General features: G+C 51.7%; 2 protein-coding genes across 4 annotated transcripts in view; both read left to right on the forward strand.

Annotated features, from left to right (window-relative positions):
• Positions 1 to 9,754: 9,754 nt before the first annotated feature.
• Arsi (arylsulfatase family member I) lies at positions 9,755 to 16,194 on the forward strand. Its single transcript, XM_036205159.1, has 2 exons — positions 9,755 to 10,317; positions 13,978 to 16,194. The coding sequence occupies exons 1-2, from the start codon at positions 10,007 to 10,009 to the stop codon at positions 15,392 to 15,394; spliced, it is 1,728 nt and encodes a 575-aa protein (XP_036061052.1). The 5' UTR covers positions 9,755 to 10,006; the 3' UTR covers positions 15,395 to 16,194.
• A 6,940-nt stretch (positions 16,195 to 23,134) lies between these two features.
• The window catches only part of Camk2a (calcium/calmodulin dependent protein kinase II alpha), a 62,965-nt gene continuing 62,463 nt past the window's right edge, over positions 23,135 to 23,636 (forward strand). Inside the window, exon 1 of one of the 3 annotated variants that reach the window (XM_036204576.1) lies at positions 23,135 to 23,388. In XM_036204576.1, coding sequence (XP_036060469.1) covers positions 23,327 to 23,388 — 62 coding nt within the window. In that variant the 5' untranslated portion in view covers positions 23,135 to 23,326. The remainder of the gene's footprint in view (positions 23,389 to 23,636) is intronic. The other 2 variants (XM_036204578.1, XM_036204577.1) reach the window with 2 other exon arrangements.

Raw genomic sequence — 23,636 nt, forward strand, 5'->3', positions numbered from 1 at the left:
CAATGAGGCTTTGGTAACTGTCACGCCTACAAGGCAGGACTGAGACAGGAGCCCTTAAGATCCGGATGTGCCAGCTCTCTTGGTTCCTGGACCCTGGACGCTGAAGGCAGATTGAGCAGAGTTTTCCAGAGAACACCGCTGGACTGGGCTACACCATTCCCAGACCCTGTAACCTACCCCTTTACTTGTAAGTTACCCCACAAAATAAACCTCCCTTTTAACTACGTGGAGTTGCCTTAATATTACAACCAATAGTAAATCATCTTATTGGGCATCAAGAGTCCTGAGAGGACTGGAGAGATGGCTCAGTGGTTCAGGGCATTGACTTCTCTTCCAGAAGACCCAGGGTTCAATTCCCACCACCAACATGGCAGCTCACAACTGACTCTAACTTCAGTTCCAGGGGATCCAACACCTTCACACGAATATATATGCAAGCAAAACACCAATGCACATGGAACAAAATAAAGTTAGAAAGACAAAACAAAACTGAGAAGGTCCCGAGAGACAAGAATCACGACTTAAGCACACACGGGTGTATTAGTCAAGGTTCTAAAGGAACAGAACTGATTATATATGGGATTTATTATTCAACCATGTCTCCTGACAAAGTCCAGGGGTCATTTGTTCAGTCCATGAGACTGAATACCTCAGCACTCCCACTCTGGTGCTGGAGTCCCAGAGAGTTCCCAGAGAGCTGCCAGTTTTCAGGCCATGTTGGAACCCTGAAGAAGTAGATTCCAACACCAGCATTAATGCCACAGCTTTAAGGCCTGCCTGGGCTACTTATCCACACCTTCTTCCAAAATAAGAAGGGAAAAGAAGACTGGAAACTCAGTAGTAGAGCCCTTGCCCTAGGCCCTGGGTTCAGTTCCCAACATCACAAAAAAAAAAAAAAAAAAAAAAAAGTAAGCCAATAACTTAAAATTAAAACTCTTTCAAATGAAGAAAACCCAAAATTGAGTCCCTTTGAGCAAATGTTGGGTCTTTTTTTTTTTTTTTTTTTTTAACTACCATTCCTGAATTAGTCACTGGGGCTACAGGCAATGATACTCTGATGGTCCAAGCCTCCTCCTACAGTTGACCCACCAGTGGGATTGGAATAGTTTATCAAGGAAACTCTCCACTCTGTCTCCAGGAAAAAGGAAATGGTTGTGACAGACACCAGGTCTCCTTGCATACTGTTGGACAAAAGTCTTAAGGACTGAGCCGGCCTTCTGAGCCTAGGCCTCTCTGTGTGTCATGGGTGCTTGGTAACACTAACAACGGGCAGTCCACCCTTGCTTCCTTGCAGGAGCAACTGTGAGGTCGTAGGGAGATCGAGAGTCATAGTATAAGGCATTGCCAGGCAGGCCCTGTAGGAAGTAAAGCCTTTACATGTTTATTTTCATTTTTACAGCCATCCATCCTGCTGATAAAGGGCAGTCTGGGTGAGGTTACAAGGCTTGAACACTGTCACAGGGCCAGGAAGGGTGGAGCTGGCACTGAAAGCAGTGCCCTTAAGCACGAAGCTATATATAAACTGTAAATAATTTTACAGGCATAAGGGATTATTAGTAACGGCCCGTGCTGTTAAGAATAGTAATTTTTTAAAACCCTGAAAGGGAAATTCAAATAAATTCAAACAAATGTTTGTTTAGCACCTACTATGGGCTCACCAGGGGCTCTGAAGGAGACACATAACTAACTGTGAAACAGACTCACTCTGATCTGTAGAACCATAAACAGGCCCCAGGGGGTGTGGAAAGGGAAGGCCAGGAGGGCTTGGAAGGCTCTCTCTTGGAAGAGGAGGCATTTGAACTGCGCTTTAGACTTTAAAGGGATTCAACAAAGTGTGTGTGTGTGTGTGTGTGTGTGTGTGTGTGTGTGTGTGTGTGTGTGTGTGTGTAGAGGGTACCTAGACTGATCTAAAGAGTTCTTGGATGAGGGTTCGGTATTTCTATGCAAAACAACTTTCACACCAGCAAGAGCTTCAAAAGTGATTGACTAAGTTGAGAGCAGCAGTTACCATGGGAACAGAGGCATGCTTCATCCCTGTCATTAGTGAGCATCCCTGGCTTCTGGCTGTCGAGCCAAGGCCCGGAGGCAGTGGGGTGAGGAGAGGTGGGGTTGCAGTGTCTCTTAGAAGAAAAGCTTGGCAAGATTGCTGCCCTGGGGGTGTGAGTCTTTAACAGGGAGGCAGGGCTGACACCTGGGCCTGGGAAGATAGCAAGAGGAAGCCTCTGCCTCCTTCATGACATCCTGGAGGAACCCTAGCAGGCCACGGGAACTCAGGGAGGGACTGGGAAGGACAGGATCCAGAAGGGCTTCGGGGTAAGCACCTGGTCACCATGGATGTCAGTGTGCAGGGTAGCTTCCCTGGGCCACTCAGTCCTCCCAGGACCTCCAAGGTCCCGGAAGGGGTTGGTTTGTCATCTTTCGCATGCAGAGGGGACACTGTAAGTGAAATCTTGGGTGACAGACCTGGTAACAGGAGGGCACTGTGAGATGTCTAACAAAGCAGGCACTGGGGTTGAGTGAGGCCTAGGTTCACACGCTAGCTTTGACGCTGGTTAGCTGTTTGAATTTGGACAAACTGCCTTCCTTTTTTTCTGTGTTGCTTGGTTTGTTCTTCTGCGGGATACGGGTGATAGTAGTTTTGCCTAGTTCATAGAACTGTCTGAGAATTAAGTGAGATTGCCATTTATAAAGAGTCATGAAGATTTTTCAGTACCTGGCACATAGATAATCAATAAATGTGAGCTGTTAAATTACTATTGGGTTTGTGTGTGTGTGTGTGTGTGTGTGTGTGTGTGTGTGTGTGTGTGTTATACATGTTTGTGTGAGTATTTAAAATCTGTATTGCTATGCTTGCAAGTACACATGTGTACTTGTGCATGTGTGTACCCATGGACATGGAGGTCAGGAGACAGCCTCAGGTCTTCTTCTCAGGCATCATCCTTTATGTATGTATGTCTATGTATGTATGTTTGTATATACTCTTGATAGGCTTTTTCACTGGAAGTTACCAAGTAGACCACCTGACCAAGGGGCCCCAGGAATCCACATGTTTCTGCTTCTCTGGCCCTGGGAGTCTAAGCATGCACCACTATGCTGGCTGGGTTTTTTTTGTTTGTTTGTTTGTTTTTTGCTTTTTGTTTTTTGTTTTTTTTTTTAACATAGGTTCTGGAGATCCAGCTCAGGTCTCAGTGCTTGCAAGACAACCGTTATACTGACTGAACCATCGCCCCAGCCGATCCTATTGCTTCTGGATGTCGACTTGGTATGCATTCAGAGTCCCCTGCCCTTTGCAGGACCTCCTTAGAGTTTGTGCTAACAGCCTGTTAGTAAGCTGATGGTGAAGAAGAAAATAGAGATGGTGCTGGAACCCGTTTGCCTTCTGTGTGCCCCAGAACTGTTCTACAGGAGGACGTGATTTGTATTGAAGGGCAGCCTGGAACATTTCGCGACAGGCAGTTTGGCCCACTGAAAATTTCAGAGGAGGAAAACAATGGGATCTTGGCAGCTCAATACCTAAGTATTATGTGTGTGTGTGTGTGTGTGTGTGTGTGTGTGTGTGTGTGTACCTGTGTGCTTGTGCACACAGGTCTCTACATATGGAAGTCAGTGGTCAGCATCAGATGTTTTGTTCAACTACTTTCTACCTTATTTTTTGAGACGAGTTCTGTCACTGAGAACCTGGAGCTCAACAATTCAGCTAGACTAGCTGGCTGGTGAGACCCACAGATCCTCCCATCTCTGCCTTGCCGGCACCGAGACCACAGAATATGCTAGCATGCTAGTTTTAATTTTTTTAAATTATTTTAAATTTTTATGTTTTTAAACAGGTCATTATCTAGGGAACTCAGGTTCTCACGCTCTATAGACTGAGCCATCTCCGCGGCCTGACATTCTTTTTTATTTCTCTGAAAGTGTGAAACTTTTGGGTTGGGGGACTGGGCCAGGCTGGGGACTGGGTAGCCTATCAACCTTTCTTTTGGGGAGCCTTCAGTTTGTCTTAATAATCCCACTCTGTTTCTTTGGGAGTTTACCTTTTTCTTTGAGAGAGAGAGAGAGAGAGAGAGAGAGAGAGAGAGAGAGAGAGAACTTTGGCTGACCATTGACGATGGTGGCTTTCAGACATCAAAGTGGGCAGAGCCCCGGATGGATGGGCTGGAGGCAGGCCTGAGTCCCCTTAGGCTTTCCTTCCGAAGCTAGCAGAGGCCCTGGCGGGAACTTCTAAGAGCCCAGAGAACAAGTCCTTTCATGTGGCCTCTCTTTGAGCTGGCCCCTGGGCAGGGTTGGGGTCGATGGGTGGAGGGTGGGGTGCATGTGGAGAGGTGAGGCCACAGGCAGGTTGAGAAAACAGACTGGGCAGTGGCTGTGAGTACAGGGCACCCATTGTGCGGGAAGCTCTTGCTTTCAGTAACTGGCTCTGAAGACTGTTTCATTGAATACCAGAGAAAGGAGCCATTGAAATGCCTGGGGCTGGGCTCCACGAAGGGTTAAAGACAGGGGCTAAGCATCTGGGGCTCTTACTGCTCCTGGCTTACATTGATGCTCCATACAGGGATCCTGACCATTCAGACAAGACTCAGGGAGATCACCTGGGAGATCACCCCCACCCCCAGTAGGAATCAAAGGTCAAGAGAATGTATGAATTCTCCCAGAAATGCTAATGGATGTCTCCATATAAAGGAAGAAGCCCCCTTTCTTCCATGGAACCACACTGTCCAAGCAATATTTTAGTAAGCAACAGGCCCCCAAGATGCTCAGTGGCCTGCCTTCTGGGGACACACACACACACACACACACACACACACACACACACACACTCACCATAAGGCACTTCTTGGCTTTCTTATAAACAGTCTCTAGAATAGGATTCAAACCCCCCATCACCTCCTCTGTGCTGGGTGGTGACTGGGTAAGGCCCCTGGCTCTGTTAAAAGGCTCTTTGTGCCGGGCCGTGGTGGTGCACTTGGGAGGCAGAGGCAGGTGGATCTCTGTGAGTTCGAGGCCAGCCTGGTCTACCAAGCGAGATCCAGGAAAGGCGCAAAGCTACGCAGAGAAACTCTGTCTCGAAAAACAAAAACAAAAGGCTCTTTGCTCTAGCATCATGTGCTCCCAAATTCCTAGGCTTTTGGATTTTAGAATTATCTGTCTGATTTTGTTTATTCTTATATTTCTCTCTAATACTTTTTCTGTGTGCCTGTGCTACTATAAGATAGGCAATTGCTTCCAGCCATCTTTACATGCGTCCTCTGAGCTGTGTATGATACTCATGGACTGGGAATAAAAATGATATCCTTGCAAGAATCGTGTACAAAGTAAGAGGCAGAGGCTTAGAAGGAGGAAGGCTTGAGGGGATCCCTTCCTAGGTAAGGGATTGAATTCTGTGATATTGCTGATGGTCAGAGGCCTGTTGTCAATCTTGTAAGTCTCTGATAGAGTCCAGCCCAGACAAATGCCCTTCAGTGAGACAATGTCAGCATGCATGATCGGTAGACAAGGCCCTTGCCAAGGACTCTAAGCAGAAGGCTCTATCTAGCTGTATGTAAAATAAGATCACTTTAGTAAAAGATGACAAAATATACATCATCTCTCTCTACTCGCATGCATGCAGCTGTGTGTGTACATGTGTACACACACACACATGCACAGATATGGCAATGACAGAGTCACGGAACAGACTTATCCAGTTTTTCACTTCACTTTCTCTGCACCCTAAGAAGCTGCCTTGGAGACGAACGATTAGAATAACGACACCTTTGAGTAGGAAAGACCTTTCAACGTCCTCTCACATAGCTTTCCATTTTGATTCAGGAATCTCACTTCTAGACAGGTGGGCATTTTATTCCTTTCTTGCCTAGATCTGGGAATGGGGGGACCTCTCTTTTTTTTTCTGAGTCTAACTTCATGGGTGGAAATGAAATCTCTGACAGCTAGGAAGTAACAGAGCTACACCCCTGCCAGGTCTGATCTGCATTTCGTGGGAAGATGTTCAGCTCCGTGTAGTGTTTTGATGTGGATGTCTTGTGGGGGGTAAGGGATAAGAACACACTTATGTGAATGGGAGGCAGGCATCACCTGAGAGAAGTGAGCATCCATGATGGCAATCATTTAGGAAGCAGCTAGGTCTGGAGTATCAGAAGGTCCAAAGTCTGGCTGGATGGTGGTGGCGCACGCTTTTAATCCCAGCACTCAGGAGGCAGAGGCAGATGGATCTCTGAGTTCCAGGCCAGCCTGGTCTACAAAGTGAGTTCTAGGATAGCCAGAGCTGTTACACAGAGAAATGCTGTCTTGAAAAGGCAAAAAACAAACAACAACAATAAAAAAGAATGTGTAAAGTCTGAATTAATCACTCAGAGAGTGGCCGCAGACTTGAGATAACCTTAAAATTCTGTGTGTGTGTGTGTGTGTGTGTGTGTGTGTGTGTGTGTGTGTGTGTGTGTGTGAGAGAGAGAGAGAGAGAGAGAGAGAGAGAGAGAGAGAGAGAGAGAGAGAGAGAGGAGCGCCAATGGACTTCATCTCAGGAAAGAGGGCAAGTACCCTGGGAAAGACATAAAAGATAACCAGCTCATCTTAAAAGCCCCATGACCTGGATCTGCATTACACTGTGTGTTTATTTCCACCCTGTGGTCTCTGAGCCTTTGGAAAAGTCTGCTTGAAATATTCCAGCCTGGCAGCTGTCATGGTATTTTAAGAAGGAGACTTGGATCTGCCTTTATTTCTCCAGAGCTTTGATGGGGAACGGTGACTTCAGAGACACACTCTGGGTTTCCATGCTAGGTTTTAGGGATTACCAAAAGACTCCTAAAAGAAGGAATATTGGGAAACAAGAGCTGGGGCCCTGCGGTGCTCCATCCATCTCTCTTCACTGGGCATTCACCCGCCTCCGCAGATGATGTCCTTTTGTTCAGCAAGCTGCCAGAGTGCTTACAGAAGTAATCCCTTACATTGGCTTGGAATTTGTCTGCCTGTGACTTTAACCCTCAAGAGTCAGTTCTCAAAAGGAGGGAGCAGAGCAATTAAGCATCCACAGCCAGTGAGTGCTGACTCTGAGCAGGACACTTCACTGAACGCGGCAGTGGATCTCAGTTCCCATTTCTCATTATCCCATTCCACAGATGGAGAAGTGGATAGGGAGGAAAAGAAAATAACTTGTCAAAGCCAGACTCCAAATAAGTGGCGGGATTTGAACTTAAACAGTCTCATGTTAGAGCCACGATCTTGTCCCCTAAAATATTGTCTGTGCAGCCCTGTGGAGGTATGCAGCCTGTGACCCTATCCTCTTAGACTGTTTTGAGGGGACAGGCTAAAACTCCAGCTGTTCACCCGACTCTTTTTGTATGAGCAAGAGGAAGGCCACCTTGGCCAGTGGTCTGGGACAAATGTATTGGGCCCTGTGACCTCTAGCGACTTGTCTGCCTTACCTTGTCACCCAGGACAACCTTACTGAAGCCTCCGGAAGCACCATTTTAGCAACCCACCCCTCAGGAGGCTGTACTTTTCCTGTCTGTCCTCAACATTTCTTTTGCCAGAACAACAGGCTGCTTTCCCTTCTGATAAATCTGGTCACCCTAAATATGGGGCTTGGAGCAAACAGGAGCACTGGCCCCACGCAGCCCTCATTTCCAAATGCAGATTCAAATTGGGCTGCTATTTTGGAGGTCTGGTTTCCTTCCACACACAGTGGTTTTCAGTAAGAGAGGAGGAATCTTGGCAGGGAAAAGGTGCTAGGAGGGAAGACATACCTGGGTGTCTTTGTTCCTAAGATCCTGATGCCCTTAAGAAGATGACATCATTGTCACACAATAGAGGGCAGTTTGCCATTGCTCATCCCCTTTGGTGGCCCGAGGGGTCCATGTTAAACAGCTGAAGTCCTACAAGGAGCAAAGAAGCAGCCTAAAGCCCAGCAGGGTGGCACAGCAGCTAAAGGCCCTTGCCACCAAGCCTCCAGCCTGATGACCTGAGTTTGGCTCCAAGTTGCCTTCTGTCTTCCATGCGAGAGGGTCATGGCAGTCTCAAACCCACCCGTATACACACACACATGGAGAACTAACTAAATAAATGCAGCTTAATAAAAAAATGGAAACTTAGGTAGAGCCACATTAGGGTCCCACTCCCCCCTTAACAGTACCACGGGTATGTCCAGAATGACAGTCTGTGGTTAGCTCAGGCTGGAGGCTGACGGGGAAACGAGGATTGCTGGAGGAGACCAACACCTACTCTCAGCATTCATCAGAAACCTGTGAAATGGGTTTTTGTCTGCCAGGAAGAGCCACTTCCCTATCTTCCGGGCCTGTGGCGAATGGGGCATCTGGTTCTCTATGGGCATATGCCCGCGGTACATATCAGAACCCATGCTAACCTCCAGGGTCCTTTGGTCCCTATTAATGCGTACTGTCATGCATATCAAAGCCACTGGGCTCTTGGGGCCCACAAGCCCCCTTCCTGGCTCCTTTTACCTTCTCCACTATGTGAACTCCCAGGCTGTTCCAGTCTACAGGCTCGAGCCCCCCCCCCCCCCTCCCAGCAGGTTTCCTTCACAACCAGTTCACTACTTCTCTCTGCACCTGAGATAGCCCTGGTAGTCACCAGTCTTCACCCCCCCCCCCCCCATAGCCATGGCAGCTCTGGACTCCTCCCAAATGTCTCTGGGTGTTCTTTCTCTACAACCTGAGAGATAGGCACTCAGCAGTTTCCTATTTACAATAAACCTTTCTTCTTTGTATCCATGGAGTGGTCCAGTTCAGTAGCCTCGCTGCACCCTCGTGGGCGCTTACAAGCCAACGCTGCAAATGGGCACTTGGTGCTCAGGTAGGTTTGCCGTGGTGGCCTAAACAGGGCTTAAGTTGGTTGCAAACACTTAACCATTGGAACAGCTGCCCCGGGTCTTACCATAACACTTGGCTTGACTCTGCCAGCTCACCTTCTCAGAGGGGAGTTGGCCTAGGTGATCTTGGAAGCCCATTTATCCATTCACTCGTTGCATTCATTCATGCAACACACAGGGTTGAGCTCCTACTGTACATGGAGGGAGCCCGTGGATATAAGATGTATACAACACCTCTGCCATCTGGACCAGGGCGTGCACCTTACTAAGTACCCTACGGACTAGCTGAGAAGTGGAGGGAAGGGAAGCTGCCAGAGCCAGAAGGGAGCTGCCACTCAAGCAGAACCTTGCTCTGAGACCCAGCAGAGTTAGCTCCTTGTCATCTCAGGACCTCGGTCTCTCCATCTCTAGAAATGACCTAGTTGGCTTGGAAAATGAACTCGACTCTTCTAGGGTTGGCATTCCTATGCTAAGACTCCATGATCAAGGAATGTCTGGCCGGACCATTCCGGAATTGTTCCACTGGATTCCAAGCAATTCCCCTCCCTTCTCTGGCTAGTCCTGGCCAGGACCAGGCCTTAGAGCTGGCTGCCGCACAGGGCCTGGGCACCCTGCCGGTGGGGCGGGGCCCTTTTCGGCATCCAACCCCTTCACCTGGGGCTCTTCAGCTCCGCAGATGTTACAACTTTTTCGCCCTCTCTTGGGCTGTGTCCCTTCCCAGACCCGCCCAGACCCTGTCTCCCTCCCTCCCTGTGGGGTCCTGCCCACCTCCCTGCGGGGAGCATTGCTTTGCGGTGACTCCGGGCGGGGTCAGAAGCTCAGCTAGGGGGATCGGGGGTCTGGGAGGGAGGAGAAAGGGGAAGCAGAAGCGAGAGAAATTAAGAGGCGGGAGGGATCGGGGTAAAAAGACAGAGAGTCCCGGGATGGTGAAGAGCACTTTTGGGAAGCCGCCACTCCGGGACTCGGGCTGGCCAGGCTGAGCTGGGGAAGGGGGAGCGGGAGGCTGAGGGAGGAGGCTTGGCGCGGGCCCGGGCCTTCCCGGGGCGCCCTGCTGTTCCGCCGCCGGTCCCGGACGAGACCCCCCGGGGGCTCTCACTGCATCCCGGAGGGCGGACGGGCGGGCGGTGCGTCCCTGGCGAGGGAGGCTCTGAGGCCCTGGGAGCCCCGCGCGCCCGGCTCGGCGTCGCGATGCACGCCCTCTCTGGATTCTCCCTGGTCAGCCTGCTCAGCTTGGGCTACCTGTCCTGGGACTGGGCCAAGCCGGGCCTCGTGGCTGATGGGCCTGCGGAGGCCAGCGATCAGCCCTCGGCGGCTCCACCGCAGCCTCCTCACATTGTCTTCATCCTCACCGACGACCAAGGGTACCACGACGTGGGCTACCACGGCTCAGATATCGAGACCCCAACTCTGGACCGGCTGGCAGCTGAGGGCGTCAAGCTGGAGAATTATTACATCCAGCCCATATGCACGCCTTCTCGGAGCCAACTCCTCACTGGCAGGTAGGCACAGCCCAGACCCTAGGACTGGGTGTCCAAATCCCCAAAGCACCTGGTTGGTAGGCTGCAGACCCTGCCGAACAGCCCTGTGCAGGGACCCCAAAAGCACGTGTTATGGGGCTAGCTTTGTCTGTAACGTCCATTAGATCATCGGTAAGTCCCTTGCCTGTTTTGGGCCTCAGTTTCCCAACCCTCATATTCAATACTTCTGATCTTCTTGGAGACCTACTCTGCACTTCTAGGATACTCACGTTCCACGCATCTGTTCCTTTCTTCATCAGAGGAATCGTTTACTCTTATTTTGAATTCTGTGTATATTGACAGATGTGGAGTCAGTTGGAAAGTCACGGAAACTTTCAGTTCCCTTGTCCATAAAATGGAATGAAGGACAGTTTCTGTCTTGAGAAGGAGAGGCGAGAGGGGAATGGTTTATATGGAACCTTCCTGACTCTCAATAAATGGCAGCCTCTGAATTTATTACTGGAAAGATTCTGGTCCCTTGACGTTCATGGCTCCATTGGGAGAAGACCAAGGAATTGGTGAGATGAGACCTTAAGCTGAGGCTGGTGGCTTCCCTTCTCCAAGTCCCCAAGTTTTTCATAGGAAGATTCCTCCGTGGTGTTGCATCCTCTTACAATGAGTGGTGCTGGGGATTACAATTGTGTAAGAGTTGGGAGGCAGGAGGGGGTTGTCAAAGGCACACTCCCTTTACTTAGAAGAAAATCCTTGGACTGGGCTGGAGCTAATTTTCCCTGGAAGGATGCTGTGGCGAGCTTTGGGATCACTACTGAGATCTCAGGGCCTGAGCCCGTCTCTCCCTGTTTCCTGGGTGGGACAATGAGGCATGGAATGAGGGAAAAGCCAGCTTGGTGCCTCTGCCCACTTTCAGGTCAGAGAGGGTTGCAACATCAGCAGCTGGTGTCATGGGGCTGGAAATCAAATGTGGTGCCTTTCCTCTTCCCATCAGTATCCTGCCTTTAGATCCAGGGACCAAAGAAGAGCAGGAAGAGGGAGAGGGGAGGGAGGTTTGTGTCGCAAGCGTGACTTGGTAGTGGAGGTAGACCCTGGCAGGGGACAGTGACTCACCCCCTGAAGAGGGAGGGGAATCTGCATTCAGAGTTTTGCCACTGTGTCTCTCTCCCTAGAGCAACATGACTTTGGTAAGCCGCTGAATGGGTAGCCAGGGCAGCGCTCCAGGCTCTTATTGGTAAAGTTAGCAGAGCGTTACAGGGCCAGCCGGTGACTCCCAGCTGCCCTCAGCAGCTGCCTCTATCTGACCAGATGCTTACTCCGTGACTTCTGCAGCCAGTCCTGTTCAGTGGAACTGGAAAGAGCCAACGTTTCTCATGTTACTCACTGACAAATGGACTTTGGCAAGGCTTAGCTGGCCCACCCACATTACAAATTGATGCTTCAGGCACCCCACCCTTATGCAGAGACACTCAGCTGGGAGTCTGGGCCCTAGGTTGCTTCTCCTGTCAAATCCAATAATTTCTCAGTTTGCCTGGGGCCTGGAGAAGCTGTATCACACATTTTGAGCATGAGTTGGGTAGACCTGGGTTTAAAACAGTTCTGTTTGCCAGCTGTCTGACTTTGGGTCACATGTTAAACTTGGGTGGGGGGAGGGCAGGTTCAGTTTCATTATTTGTAGACTGGAGATTGTAATAGCGTTCCCTATGTATTTCACAAAAGAGGTTTAGGTTGGTGAGATGGCTCAGCAGGTCCAAGTGCTTACTATACAAGCCTGGTGACCTGAGTTCGATTCCTGGAACCTACTGTGGAGAGCTGACTCTGGGAAGGTGTCCTCTGACTTGACATGTACATGCCTTGGCATAAGTAGGCCCCAACCATGCATACACATTGCACACAAAGTACACAAAGTACACGAAGTACAAAGCGCACGCACGCACACACACACACACACACACACACACACACACACACACACACACACGTGTGTGTGTGTGGGGGGGGGAGAATTAAATGAATGTGTGGCACAAAGTCTTAAGAATGTCCTTAAGATAAGGAAAAGCTGGTATAAAATACCAAGTACTCAGGCGTTGGCTAACTCAGCTGCCTAGGGGGCAGGAAAGGTGTGGGATTCTAACTCCCTTGTGACATTCCAGTTGGCTTATTTGCTTGCAACTTTCAAGACACCTTAAGCAGATCACATGGGTCTCTGACCACAGCAGCGGAAGATGGGATATGAGTGAATAAAGGAACCCAAGGAACCCCAGGATGCTGCTAGGTAGTTTACTGATGCATCTGCCTGGGTGCAGGGTGCCTCTTGAAAGTCATAAAGCCCAGAGTGGGGTGCCTCTTAGGGATTTCCCATTCCAGCCAGCTCACTCATACTTGTAAACATCAACTGGTCCCCTGTGTAGGGAGGTGGGTAGTGTACTTTACTTGAAAACACTGCTGCTCAGACTGTTTGGACTCAAGTCTCAGCACTGCCCCTGACTGCTTAGTGACCTTGAGAAAAACCCCTTTCTTCCTCTTGGTCTTTGTTGTCTTTTTTAAATAAATTATTTAGTTTTATTTTATGTGCATTGGTGTTTGCCTGCATGTGTGTCTGTGTGAGGGTGTCAGATCTTGGAGTTACTGACAGTTGTGAGCTGCCATGTGGGTGCTGGGAATTGAACTTGGGTACTTTGGAAGAGCAGTCAGTGCTCTTAACCACTGAGCCATCTCTCCAGCCCCTATTGTTGCTTTTTTAGAAGTAGATGAAAAACCTAGAAGAGGCTTTAGTTCACATCTACTTGCCCATCTGTCCGTCCATCCATCCACCCACCCATCCATCCATCCATCCATCCATCCATCCATCCATCCATCCAATCCACAAAGTAACTGAGTGAGCTTTACATATCACTGGGGTGCTAGGAATACAAAGACAACCCTATTGTGTGTCATTGGGCCCAAGAGCATACACAATTGTAGTCCCAGGGCCAAGTAGACAGTGATGGTGTGTACCGAATCTCTGATGCGGGGAGGAAGAGGACCCAGAAATAAACTAACTCGTCCTTTGAGTGAGTTGAAGGAAGCTTCAGAGAATGAGCTTCCAAGGAGTAGGGGTTTGCCTGGGAGACTAGGACTTGGTGTACCCAGGCTGTGTTCTAAGTTTAGAGCACAGAGCTCAGGGACTCGGTCTGGAGCCTCTGCTGGGATACCCAGACTACTCTTTGTACTAGTCACGTGAATCGATATCATCCAGCTTTAGCTTCCTTATTTGGGAGGTGGGAATAACAATAATGTGTACTTCCTAGTGTGTGGCGAGGATTTGGTGAGCGGGATTCCAAGGGCAGCGTGATGCTGAACCACCCGGCCAGAACTTGGTGTCAGCTCTTGCTGTTGCCATTAGCAAGCCTGGTTCAACTCCTAATGCACTAACTTCCCGGCTGGGTGGTCTTGGGTAGCCGCCTAACTGTTCTGAGCAGCCGTTATTGCGTCTCGTCAACAAGCTGGCATACCTACTTCATTGATGAGACAATTGGAGATAACGTATGCTGGCGCTTAGGCCCTTGGCGGTATCTGGTGCTTTTGTTACTGTTCTTGCTGGTGGCACTGGACCAGGAGACCATCTCCGGTTGCTACTGTGGGTGGGTGATTGGGAGCAGTGGTCTGTCGCTCACCTGTATTTCCCATGTATCCATCCCCCACCCCCAGGTACCAGATCCACACAGGTTTGCAACACTCCATCATCCGCCCACGGCAGCCCAACTGTCTGCCTCTGGACCAGGTGACGCTGCCCCAGAAGTTGCAGGAAGCAGGGTACTCCACCCACATGGTGGGCAAATGGCACCTGGGTTTCTACAGAAAGGAGTGCTTGCCCACCCGCAGGGGCTTTGACACCTTCTTGGGTTCCCTCACAGGCAATGTGGACTACTACACTTACGACAACTGTGATGGCCCAGGGGTTTGTGGTTTCGACCTGCATGAGGGTGAAAGTGTGGCTTGGGGTCTCAGCGGCCAGTACTCCACCAAGCTCTATGCTCAGCGTGCCAGCCACATCCTTGCCAGCCACAGCCCTCAGAAACCCCTGTTCCTCTATGTGGCCTTCCAGGCGGTCCACACACCCTTACAGTCACCTCGGGAGTACCTGTACCGCTACCGCACAATGGGCAATGTAGCTCGGCGCAAGTACGCAGCCATGGTGACCTGCATGGACGAGGCTGTCCGCAACATCACCTGGGCCCTCAAGCGTTATGGTTTCTATAACAACAGTGTCATTATCTTCTCCAGTGACAATGGTGGCCAGACTTTCTCAGGAGGTAGCAACTGGCCCCTTCGAGGACGCAAGGGCACTTACTGGGAAGGTGGTGTGAGGGGCCTGGGTTTTGTCCACAGCCCCCTGCTCAAGAGAAAGAGACGGACCAGTCGGGCCCTGGTGCATATCACGGACTGGTACCCAACACTGGTAGGTCTGGCCGGAGGTACTACATCAGCAGCTGATGGACTGGATGGCTATGATGTGTGGCCAGCCATTAGTGAGGGCCAGGCCTCACCACGCACAGAGATCCTACACAACATCGACCCCCTCTACAACCATGCCCGGCATGGCTCCTTGGAGGGTGGCTTTGGCATCTGGAACACAGCTGTTCAGGCTGCTATCCGGGTGGGAGAGTGGAAGCTGCTCACGGGAGACCCAGGCTATGGTGACTGGATTCCACCGCAGACGCTGGCCTCCTTCCCCGGCAGCTGGTGGAACCTGGAGCGGATGGCCAGCATTCGCCAAGCTGTGTGGCTCTTTAACATTAGTGCTGACCCTTACGAACGAGAGGACCTGGCTGGCCAGCGACCTGACGTCGTCCGCACCCTGCTGGCTCGCCTTGCTGATTATAACCGGACCGCCATCCCTGTGCGTTACCCAGCTGCGAACCCTCGGGCCCATCCTGACTTTAATGGGGGTGCTTGGGGGCCCTGGGCCAGTGATGATGATGATGAGGAGGAGGAGGAGGAGGAGGAGGAAGAAGGCAGGGCTCGAAGTTTCTCCCGGGGCCGCCGCAAGAAGAAATGCAAGATTTGCAAGCTTCGATCTTTTTTCCGTAAACTCAACACCAGGCTGATGTCCCATCGGATCTGATGGCTGGGGGTGCCAGGGAATCTCAGTTTCCCCCTCAGATACTGTCCCCAATGCTGCTTCTCAGGGAGAAGGCCAGGGTCAAGTCTCATCTGCAGGCATGTCTAGGGAGAGCACAGAAGCCCCTTAGCTGAATAGTGTGGGACTTGGGGGTGGGCACCAAGCAGGCTGGGATGCCTGGGTCGGGGTCCTGCCTCTCTCTTGATGTGTTTGTTCCGTGACCTCAGGTTACCTACAGCAGCCTTCCGCCTCGGTCTCCTCACCTCTAAGATGACCTCTGGTGACTTTATGACTCCAGTGTGTGCCTGTGACTGGGGCCGTGGCAGAGTTCCTGGTTGACCTTGCCACCTTCCAGATGACATGAGGCCATGACCCTCCTCTTTCCAGGTCTCTGTGGTGCTCTTGGATATCAGCTGGATGGAGCATGGCCAGCATGCTCTGTTAAAGGAACTCAATGAAAATGGACAGTCGAGGGTATGAGAACCTTTACATTCCTGGAGCCGGAGGTGTGGCAACCTAGTGGAACGCGCCTCTGTTTTGTCCCCAGCACCCAGGGGAACCTGGCTGGGCCCTGAGCAGCTGCATAGTGAGGGTGGGGGAGACAGCTGGGAAAAACCGTCTTTGAACCAATCATCTCCTTTGGCCTTGGGCACAGTCCTTTCCCCCAGGGCCTTGATTTCCCTACCTGCAAAGGGATAGGGGAATGCTAGCCCTGGCTCGGCCTACCTCACAGTGCTGTAGAAAACTGGCCAAGCTAGTGGATGCAGGGGAACCTGTGAACTTGATTAAAGTGCCATTACCCACAGGCAAGAGATGCTGGACTATGTGTGTGTGTGTGTGTGTGTGTGTGTCCTGGCGGCCCTGTGTGAGCTCACGGTTAGCCAAGGGAACAGGAAGGAAGGTGGGAAGGGAGCCCCTGTCACAGGTTCACTGTGTGGCTGTATGCAAACCCCTGACCCTCTCTGGGCCTCAGTGTACAGTGGATGATCCCAAAGTCTTTACTTCTGGTCGTTCTGAGCACCACTGTGCACGTTTGCATCTGGGGGACACAGGCTCGGTGTGTGGTGAGGAGGGGGTGGTGTTTGTAAAGCCTGCCTGCTGCATCACACACCGCTCCATCCGCACACTGCGTTCTGCATATCTCCCTTCAGGTTCCAGTCGGCACAGCGTGTGTAGGCGAAGGCCCTGCTGTGAAATTTGAAAATAGTTATTTTTGTCACTGGCAAAGGAGGCCTGTTAGGACTCGTCAGCTTGTGGATGAGGATGGGTGGGTTGGGGTGGGATGGGTGCAGTGCCGTGGGGGTTTGGGTGCTGGTTGCAGGACTGCATTTCCACTGCAATGACCGAATCTTGCATGAGGACCTGGCCTGAGCTGCAGGGAGGAAGTGACCATTGCATTCTGGGAGCTTCCTTACAGCCCTGCACTTATTTTTTTTTCCCCTCAAGACTTATTTTTAATGATGTGTAGATGCGTGTGTGTTTGTGTGTGGGTATGTGCACGTGAGTAAAGTGCCCACAGAGGCTAGAGGCCTCAGATTTTCCTCAAGCTGGAGTTACAGGAGGTGTGAGTGGTCCCACACGGGTGCTGGAAACAGAACACCGTATGCCCTCCGGGAAAGCAGTGTGCGTTCTTCACGACTGAGCCATCTTTCCAGCCCCAGCCCTGTCCTTTGTGTCTTTTCTCACCTCCCCTACCTGTCTGTTTTGCCCTTCCGTGGTAATGTTGCTGCCCAAATGGTAGGTGGGGCCCAGGACTGGCAGAGGTCTCTGGGCTCCTGTGGCTGTGGCATTTGTGCCTGCTCAGGGGGGATGCTCTGAAGAAGATGCTTACTAAGGTGGTGTCTTAGCCTAGGGTATCCCAGAGGGGCTATTCATAGTCTGCCCACTGCCTGGGACACTCCAAGCCTGCTGAGGTCTGTTCTAGCTATGACTGCTGGCTTGCCACACCGGCACACAGCCTAGGCTTCCCTGCGGATCCAGGCTTTGGAGAACTGTATGGATGCTTCTCTGAGGACTACTGAAGGGCCCCTGCCCGACAGGGTTTTCCACCTTCCAGCTCCTTCATCTACTTCCCTTCTGAGGACCCCTTTGGGGCCACAGGAGCAGGACCATACATGATGCTTCCTGTTCTCTACTGGGCCCCCAAACTCCATTCCCTGCCATCAGTCTGGCCCCGAAATATAAAGAATAATTGGTGCTGTGGCTGGTGTCTGTTTCTGAAGTTCAGACTTACACTCAATGCAGAGCTCAGCAAACTCTGGCTTCTCCTCAACCCAGACGCCAGTGTAGCCCAGGAATCATTCATGCTTCCGTCTGCAACCTGGTCCCCAGGAGCTAGTGCCTGAGGTTGATGGTCTTTGGAGTATGGTACTGAGAGGCCCAGCATAGCGGTCAGCGTGACTTACTACCTGTTCTCTGCTGTGGTCCGAGTTCCCCACTCAGTAAGCATACCCGAGTCTATACTATATGCCAGTTCCCAGTTGCTGTCTTAGAGTTACTATTGCTGTGAGGAAACACTATGACCAAAACCAACGTGGAGAAGAAGGAGCTCATGTTTCACTCACAGTCCCTTATAAACGGTTCATCATTAAAAGCAGTGAGGGTGGTAAGTCAAGCCGGGCAGGAACCTGGAGGCCAAAGCTGATGCAGAGGCCATGGAGGAGTGCTGCTTACTGGCTTGCTCCTTGTGGCTTGCTCAGCCTGCTTTCTTACAGAACCCAGGACCACCAGCCCAGGGGTGGCACTGTCCACAATGGGCTGGTCCCTCCCCCGTCAATCACTAATGAGAAAATGCCCTACATCCTGGTCTTATGGGGGCATTTTCTCAACAGAGGTTCCTTCCTTTCAGATAACTCTGGCTTGTGTCAAGTTGACTTAAAACTAGCCAACACAGCACCTCTAGGCTTTTGCTTCCGTCACCCAAGTCCATTTGGAGAGGACAGAATGGAAGGGCACCCGGAGGCAACCCATAGGTCACAGGTCTTCTCTGAGGCCCCTGTTTCTCCTTGGGCTGGATTAGCTGGAGCATACCTGTTAGCTGCAGGAGTGAAGTTCTAGGTAAGAGTCTGCTCTTTGGCTGGAACTTGGCTGTGGAGTCCTTACCTCTAATGACCAGCTCCCTAGCATAGCCAGGAGGAACCTTACATCTACCTGCCTGGGCCAGGGCTGTATCTCCTCTTCCTCGACACTTCTGGCTTCCCTGGGACACAGGCTAGCATCCTGGCAATGCCACGAAGGGGCAGCACTCAGGGAGCCAGAAACTCCAGGCTGTTGCCCTGACTGCCACTAACCTGTGCACCCGTGAGAGGGTAGCCTCTACTCTCTGTACCTCGGTTCCCAGCTCTAAGGGATATGTGGCCCCTAACGGTCTTCTCGGCTCTATATGGGGCCTAATAATGCCGGGCAGGCGTGGTGCAGTCACACAGACCTAGATTGATTCCTGAGTGTGCAGTAAGTGAGTAGTGTCATGGCTCTGCAGAATGGGACCATTATACCTGTATTTATCACATTGCTGCAAGGTCCAAACAGTGTCATGGAAAAAAAAAATGCTTAGCATGGGGCTTGGCTCTGATGTAGGAGTGACTGCTTCACGTCTTTGGGGTCCGAGAATGAGTGTTTTGTCCCTGACCTTCCCAGGAGGAAATGAGACTCCTGGGAAAGCTCTTTCTAGCTACCCTCGCATAGGAATGGGACCTTTAACTGCAGAGTGTGCACCACTGCCTGCTCAGCGAGGGCCCCTGCATGGGACACCTCAGGACACAGTGCTGCTTCCCTCCCCTTCTCCCAGGCCTGCCGTTACTCAACAGACTGCCCTACCTCAGTTCCCCTCTACTCAGACCCTCGCATCCCTTCTCTCCTGGCCCACTTTCTACTGAGCCTGTCCCCTCACTTTTCGCTGCCCTTAGTGGGACAGGCCCCACGGGATCACTCAGATGGCACGTTTTTTTTTCCCGTGGTGCGTGTTCAGGCCCTGCAAGACCTGTGGCATTTAGCATCTGCATGAGAGCACCTGGAGGGGCTGTCTCGGTGCCCTTAGCGCTGTAAGCCTCCCTCCCGTCATCCTTCCTGGAACTCAGCCCAGCCGCCTTCTGTTCCTCCCATTGACACACGGCACCGTCTATGTGCACGGCCAATCTCTTTCTGGCATCGCCATGCTGGCTCAGCAAACTTCGGGTGCCCACCCCTGGCCACCAGCCCACGGCACACAGGCCCGTGCTTGAGTAGCGCACACGTGTCGCAGACGGGGTGCACACGCTGGACTGTTTGTTATGCCTACTGTGGCCCCGGGGAGTGGAAAGTCTGGCAGAAACAATCGCCCCGCCCCCCACCGCACCCCTCAACCCCCCCTAACCCCGCCACCCCCATGCGATCATCAGCTGTGCTTCGTTGCCACACAGGCATGGCTGAGTCCTTGATGCCTGCTGCCACTAGGCTCGGCTGCCAGTTTTGTAGGCACAGAGGATGTGGTGAATTAGCGGTCATGCCTCCTCCGTGGTGTGACTGCAGTCGGTATGCAGGTGCCCATCAAAGCCAGTGCCGGCACCCCTAAAATTGTCTCTAGACAGTCCCAAGAGGTATGCACACACGCAGGTTTAAGACAGACCTCCACGGCCTGCTTCTGTCCAGCTAGTTCTTCTCCATCAGGTGAGCCCAAGATCCGGAGACCTGCCTGTCACCTAGCTCTACATGCACAGGAGAGAATGGCATCAGCAAGAGGAAGGGGCAGGGAAGGAGGGGTGCCAGGGAGGAGGGCATGAGGGAGAAAGGCAGGAAAGGGAGCTGGAAGTGGAAGGACAAACAGACACGCTGACCACAATGCTGTTAGGACCCCATGGTCCCTGTCAGGCAGGCAGGTATCAGGCTGGCCAGTGCCTTCACATGCTCCCTTGAGCCCCTGGGGTTCTTCTGAATGCTTTGCTGGCCTCTGAGCCAAGCATTGCATCTCATCCATGAGGAGCGACAAGAGCAGCAGCCAGGCCAGCACTGGTCTGAGAGGATGGCCACCTCTGTTCACAGGGCTACATTTCCATGGTTACAGCCTTAGCAATTCCCTTTAGTGTTTTACTGATTTTTAAAGCAGTTGCCATGCCCTTGGGCCCTAATAAGTGAGGGTCCCAGCGACCTCTTTTTCAGCCCTTGACGTGTGTTTTTCAGGAATTACTGCAAACAAGGCCAACGCCAGGCCAATGTCTACCATGACCTAACCCCCAGCAAGGTCTCTGAGAATGGTGCCCCAAAGTACTTCCATAGTTCTGGGAGGAATATGAGGAGAAATGATTTCTAATTCCTTAATGATGATTCCTTCTGTATCAGCCTCTGGGTTCATCCCATTTCAGCCACAAAACAGCCTTACAGGTGAGGAGCATCATTTACCCAATTTTACACTTGAAGAGGTCCAGAGAAGTCAGGACACTGAACCAAAAATCACAGCCCGAAAGTCATGTAGCCACTAATAATTGATCAACACTGTTTCCCCCCAAGCAGTGGCTGGGTGGTCCCGGGAATTCTCCTGGTAACAGGCTGGACCAGTGGTTCTCAACCCTTGGGTCGCGACTCCTTTGGGGGACTAAATGACCTTTTCACAAGAGTCGCCTAAGAGCATCAGAAATCACAGATATTAACAATACGACCCGTAACGGTAGCAAAATTACAGTTATGAAGTGGCAATGAAAATAACTTTATGGTGGGGGGGGGGGTCACCACAGCATGGAGAACTGTATTAAAGGATCGCAGCCTTAGGAAGGCTGAGACCTGCTGAGCTAGAGGATCTGAGGCAGGAGAATGGAAACACAGCTCTACCCCACCTCTGCCTTCCTCTGGTGCTGCTAGCCTTGGCCATGGTGTTCTGTGCCTGCTTGCTACCCACCAGCTGTGCAGCCCTGCGAGCGCAGGCCTCTCTGCTCTACCTCTGAATTGCCACGTTGGCGGGAGAAGCGGGAAGCATATTGTGTGCAGAAACAAAACTGAGTGGTTTTTCCTTTTCTGAAGGTGGTAATGGTGCAATTAGTGGCTAAGCCATTACCCCCTCCTCCCTGGCTCGCCTCCCTCCTTCCCCTCCACTTCCCCCCTTTTTCTTTCCTGAGAAAAGTGGCTGAATTGAACAGCTCTCCCTCAATCTTCCTCTGACTCTCAGGAAGAGGATAGAGCCCCCTGCCCCCCAATGTCCCCAGGGTCCCCTTCCCTCAGTTGGGTCAGACATTTGTTGGTATTGGAGAAAAATCGAAGGTACCACACTAGGTCCACAAGTAGAGGTAAGCCATACAGTGACTAATGGAGTTTGAGGCACAAGTTGGAAACTGAGAGAATCTGTAATTCCAGGTCCTTTTATCTGTCCCTTGCTCATTGGGGACAAATGCTGACATGAGACCTCTGCACAGCCACCTGTGAAACATACTGAGGTTTTTTTTTGTTTGTTTGTTTGTTTTGTTTTGTTTTGTTTCTGACTGGAAGGGATAGGGGGTTCAAGACCAAGCTGCATTGTAGGAGTGGCCATGGACTCACTTTCAAGCTTCCTTTTTTGCTTTTTGGAAATTCAGGTTTATCTACTTCCCAGAGCCCATTTATGACCTCAGGCCATGCCATCTTTATGGGAGTTTTTTGCAAGGATGACTTTCTTCCTGTTTTCTAGAAAAGGATATGGGGGCTCAAAGAGCTTCCTCGGCGCCTTGCCCAGGGTCCCAGAGCTAGTGAGTGCCAAGGGCTGGAACTCAAACTCAGATCACCAGTCTTAAACTCTCTGCCTCGGGGCGTGATTTGTGGCTGCAGGTGTGGTTGATACCCTGAAGAGGTGAGATCATCAGGAAAGATGACTAGAGTTCGGGAGAGAGCACTCCAGGGCAGGGCACATCCATGCCACTGGCCCAGCCCTGGGCGAGCCAGACCACGCTCACCTCATTAGAGTTACCTCTCTCCAATTCTTGATATGAAGCAGAAGCATAAACTGGGACATGAGCCCCAGGAGACCAAATCTGCACGGTCCCTCTGGGGGCACGGGTGGGGAGAGCTTGTAGAAGAGGCCTCAGGAGGGGCCCAGCTGCACCGCGGTGACAGGTAGGGGTGAGGAAGCAGCCAGAGCCAGAGTCCTGGGTCTGCTCTGTACTTCTTCCCCGAGCGAGAGCGACAGTGTGATACATACACTGGCTAAGAAGCAGGAAGAGCAAAATAAGGACAGAGGCAGAGGCCAAGTCAACCAGACCAGTTCCCAGAGGGAGCAGAGAAACGGCAGAGTACCAGGGGGAAGGGACGGGGAGAGAGAGAGATGAATTAGCCATCATTCCCCTGTAAACCTTAGAACCCAGCTGTTGCCAGGGCAACGGGGCAATACCTGTCTCTCTAGAGGAGATGAAGTTGCCAGGGTAACTACATCCTGTCTTTCTCAAGGACCATCCCAGAATGTGGCACCCACTAGCCGTTACCATAGCAACTGCCTCTTTGCCCCACTTTAATCCCATCCCGTCTGTTAAAAGGGCCCTATAGTTGGAGGTGGGGGAGGTAGGAAGAGAGAAGAACACTTGTGGACTAAGTTTGTTCTCTTCCCCTTCTCCATCCCTTCAGCACATCACCCTGGGAAAACAGGGTCCACTTGCTCCTGGGCCCACACAGTCCTGCCGTATTGTGTATACGGGGGCCAGGGCAACACAGGAGCAGGTTTTTGAAGTGGAAGGCAGGCAGGTGTTGGGGAGGCAGTTACCGGGGCAACGGGAACAGGGCGTTTCGGAGGTGGTTGCCATGGGGACCTGGATGCTGACGAAGGCTCGCGAGGCTGTGAGCAGCCACAGTGCCCTGCTCAGAAGCCCCAAGCTCGTCAGTCAAGCTGGTTCTCCATTTACACTCAGGAGCACGGGCAGGCGAGCGGCCCCTAGTTCTGGGAGCAGAGCGGCAGCATCCCAGTCCTAGCTCTCAGCCTAAAGCCTCGCCTGCCTGCCCAGTGCAAGGATGGCCACCATCACCTGCACCCGATTCACAGAAGAGTACCAGCTCTTTGAAGAACTAGGAAAGTGAGTCACACCTCAGGGAGTCTTGGAGGGCATGGGGGATCAGCCTCCGGGGCAGGGGGCGTGTGCTTGTGTGACTAGAGCTCTCTGGTGCATGCAGAGGGAGGTGTCCTGCATGATTTGGGAGCACCATGTGTGCACAGAGTGTCCAGAGTCAGGCGTTGACACATTTATGTGCCCATCTAGCCTCGGTGTGTGTGTGTGTGTGTGTGTGTGTGTGTGTGTGTGTGTGTGTGTGTTGAAAGGGTAAC

This window comes from Onychomys torridus, chromosome 13 (genome assembly GCF_903995425.1).
Source record: "Onychomys torridus chromosome 13, mOncTor1.1, whole genome shotgun sequence".
Taxonomy (NCBI): Eukaryota; Metazoa; Chordata; class Mammalia; order Rodentia; family Cricetidae; genus Onychomys; species Onychomys torridus.

What these genes read in the sequence shown, in the direction of transcription:
- Arsi (XM_036205159.1), top strand. Translation starts at nt 10,007, where the DNA reads ATGCACGCCCTCTCTGGATTCTCCCTGGTCAGCCTGCTCAGCTTGGGC. An exon ending in AGCCAACTCCTCACTGGCAG is followed by an intron (nt 10,318 to 13,977) that starts GTAGGCACAGCC and finishes CCCCACCCCCAG; the next exon opens with GTACCAGATCCACACAGGTT.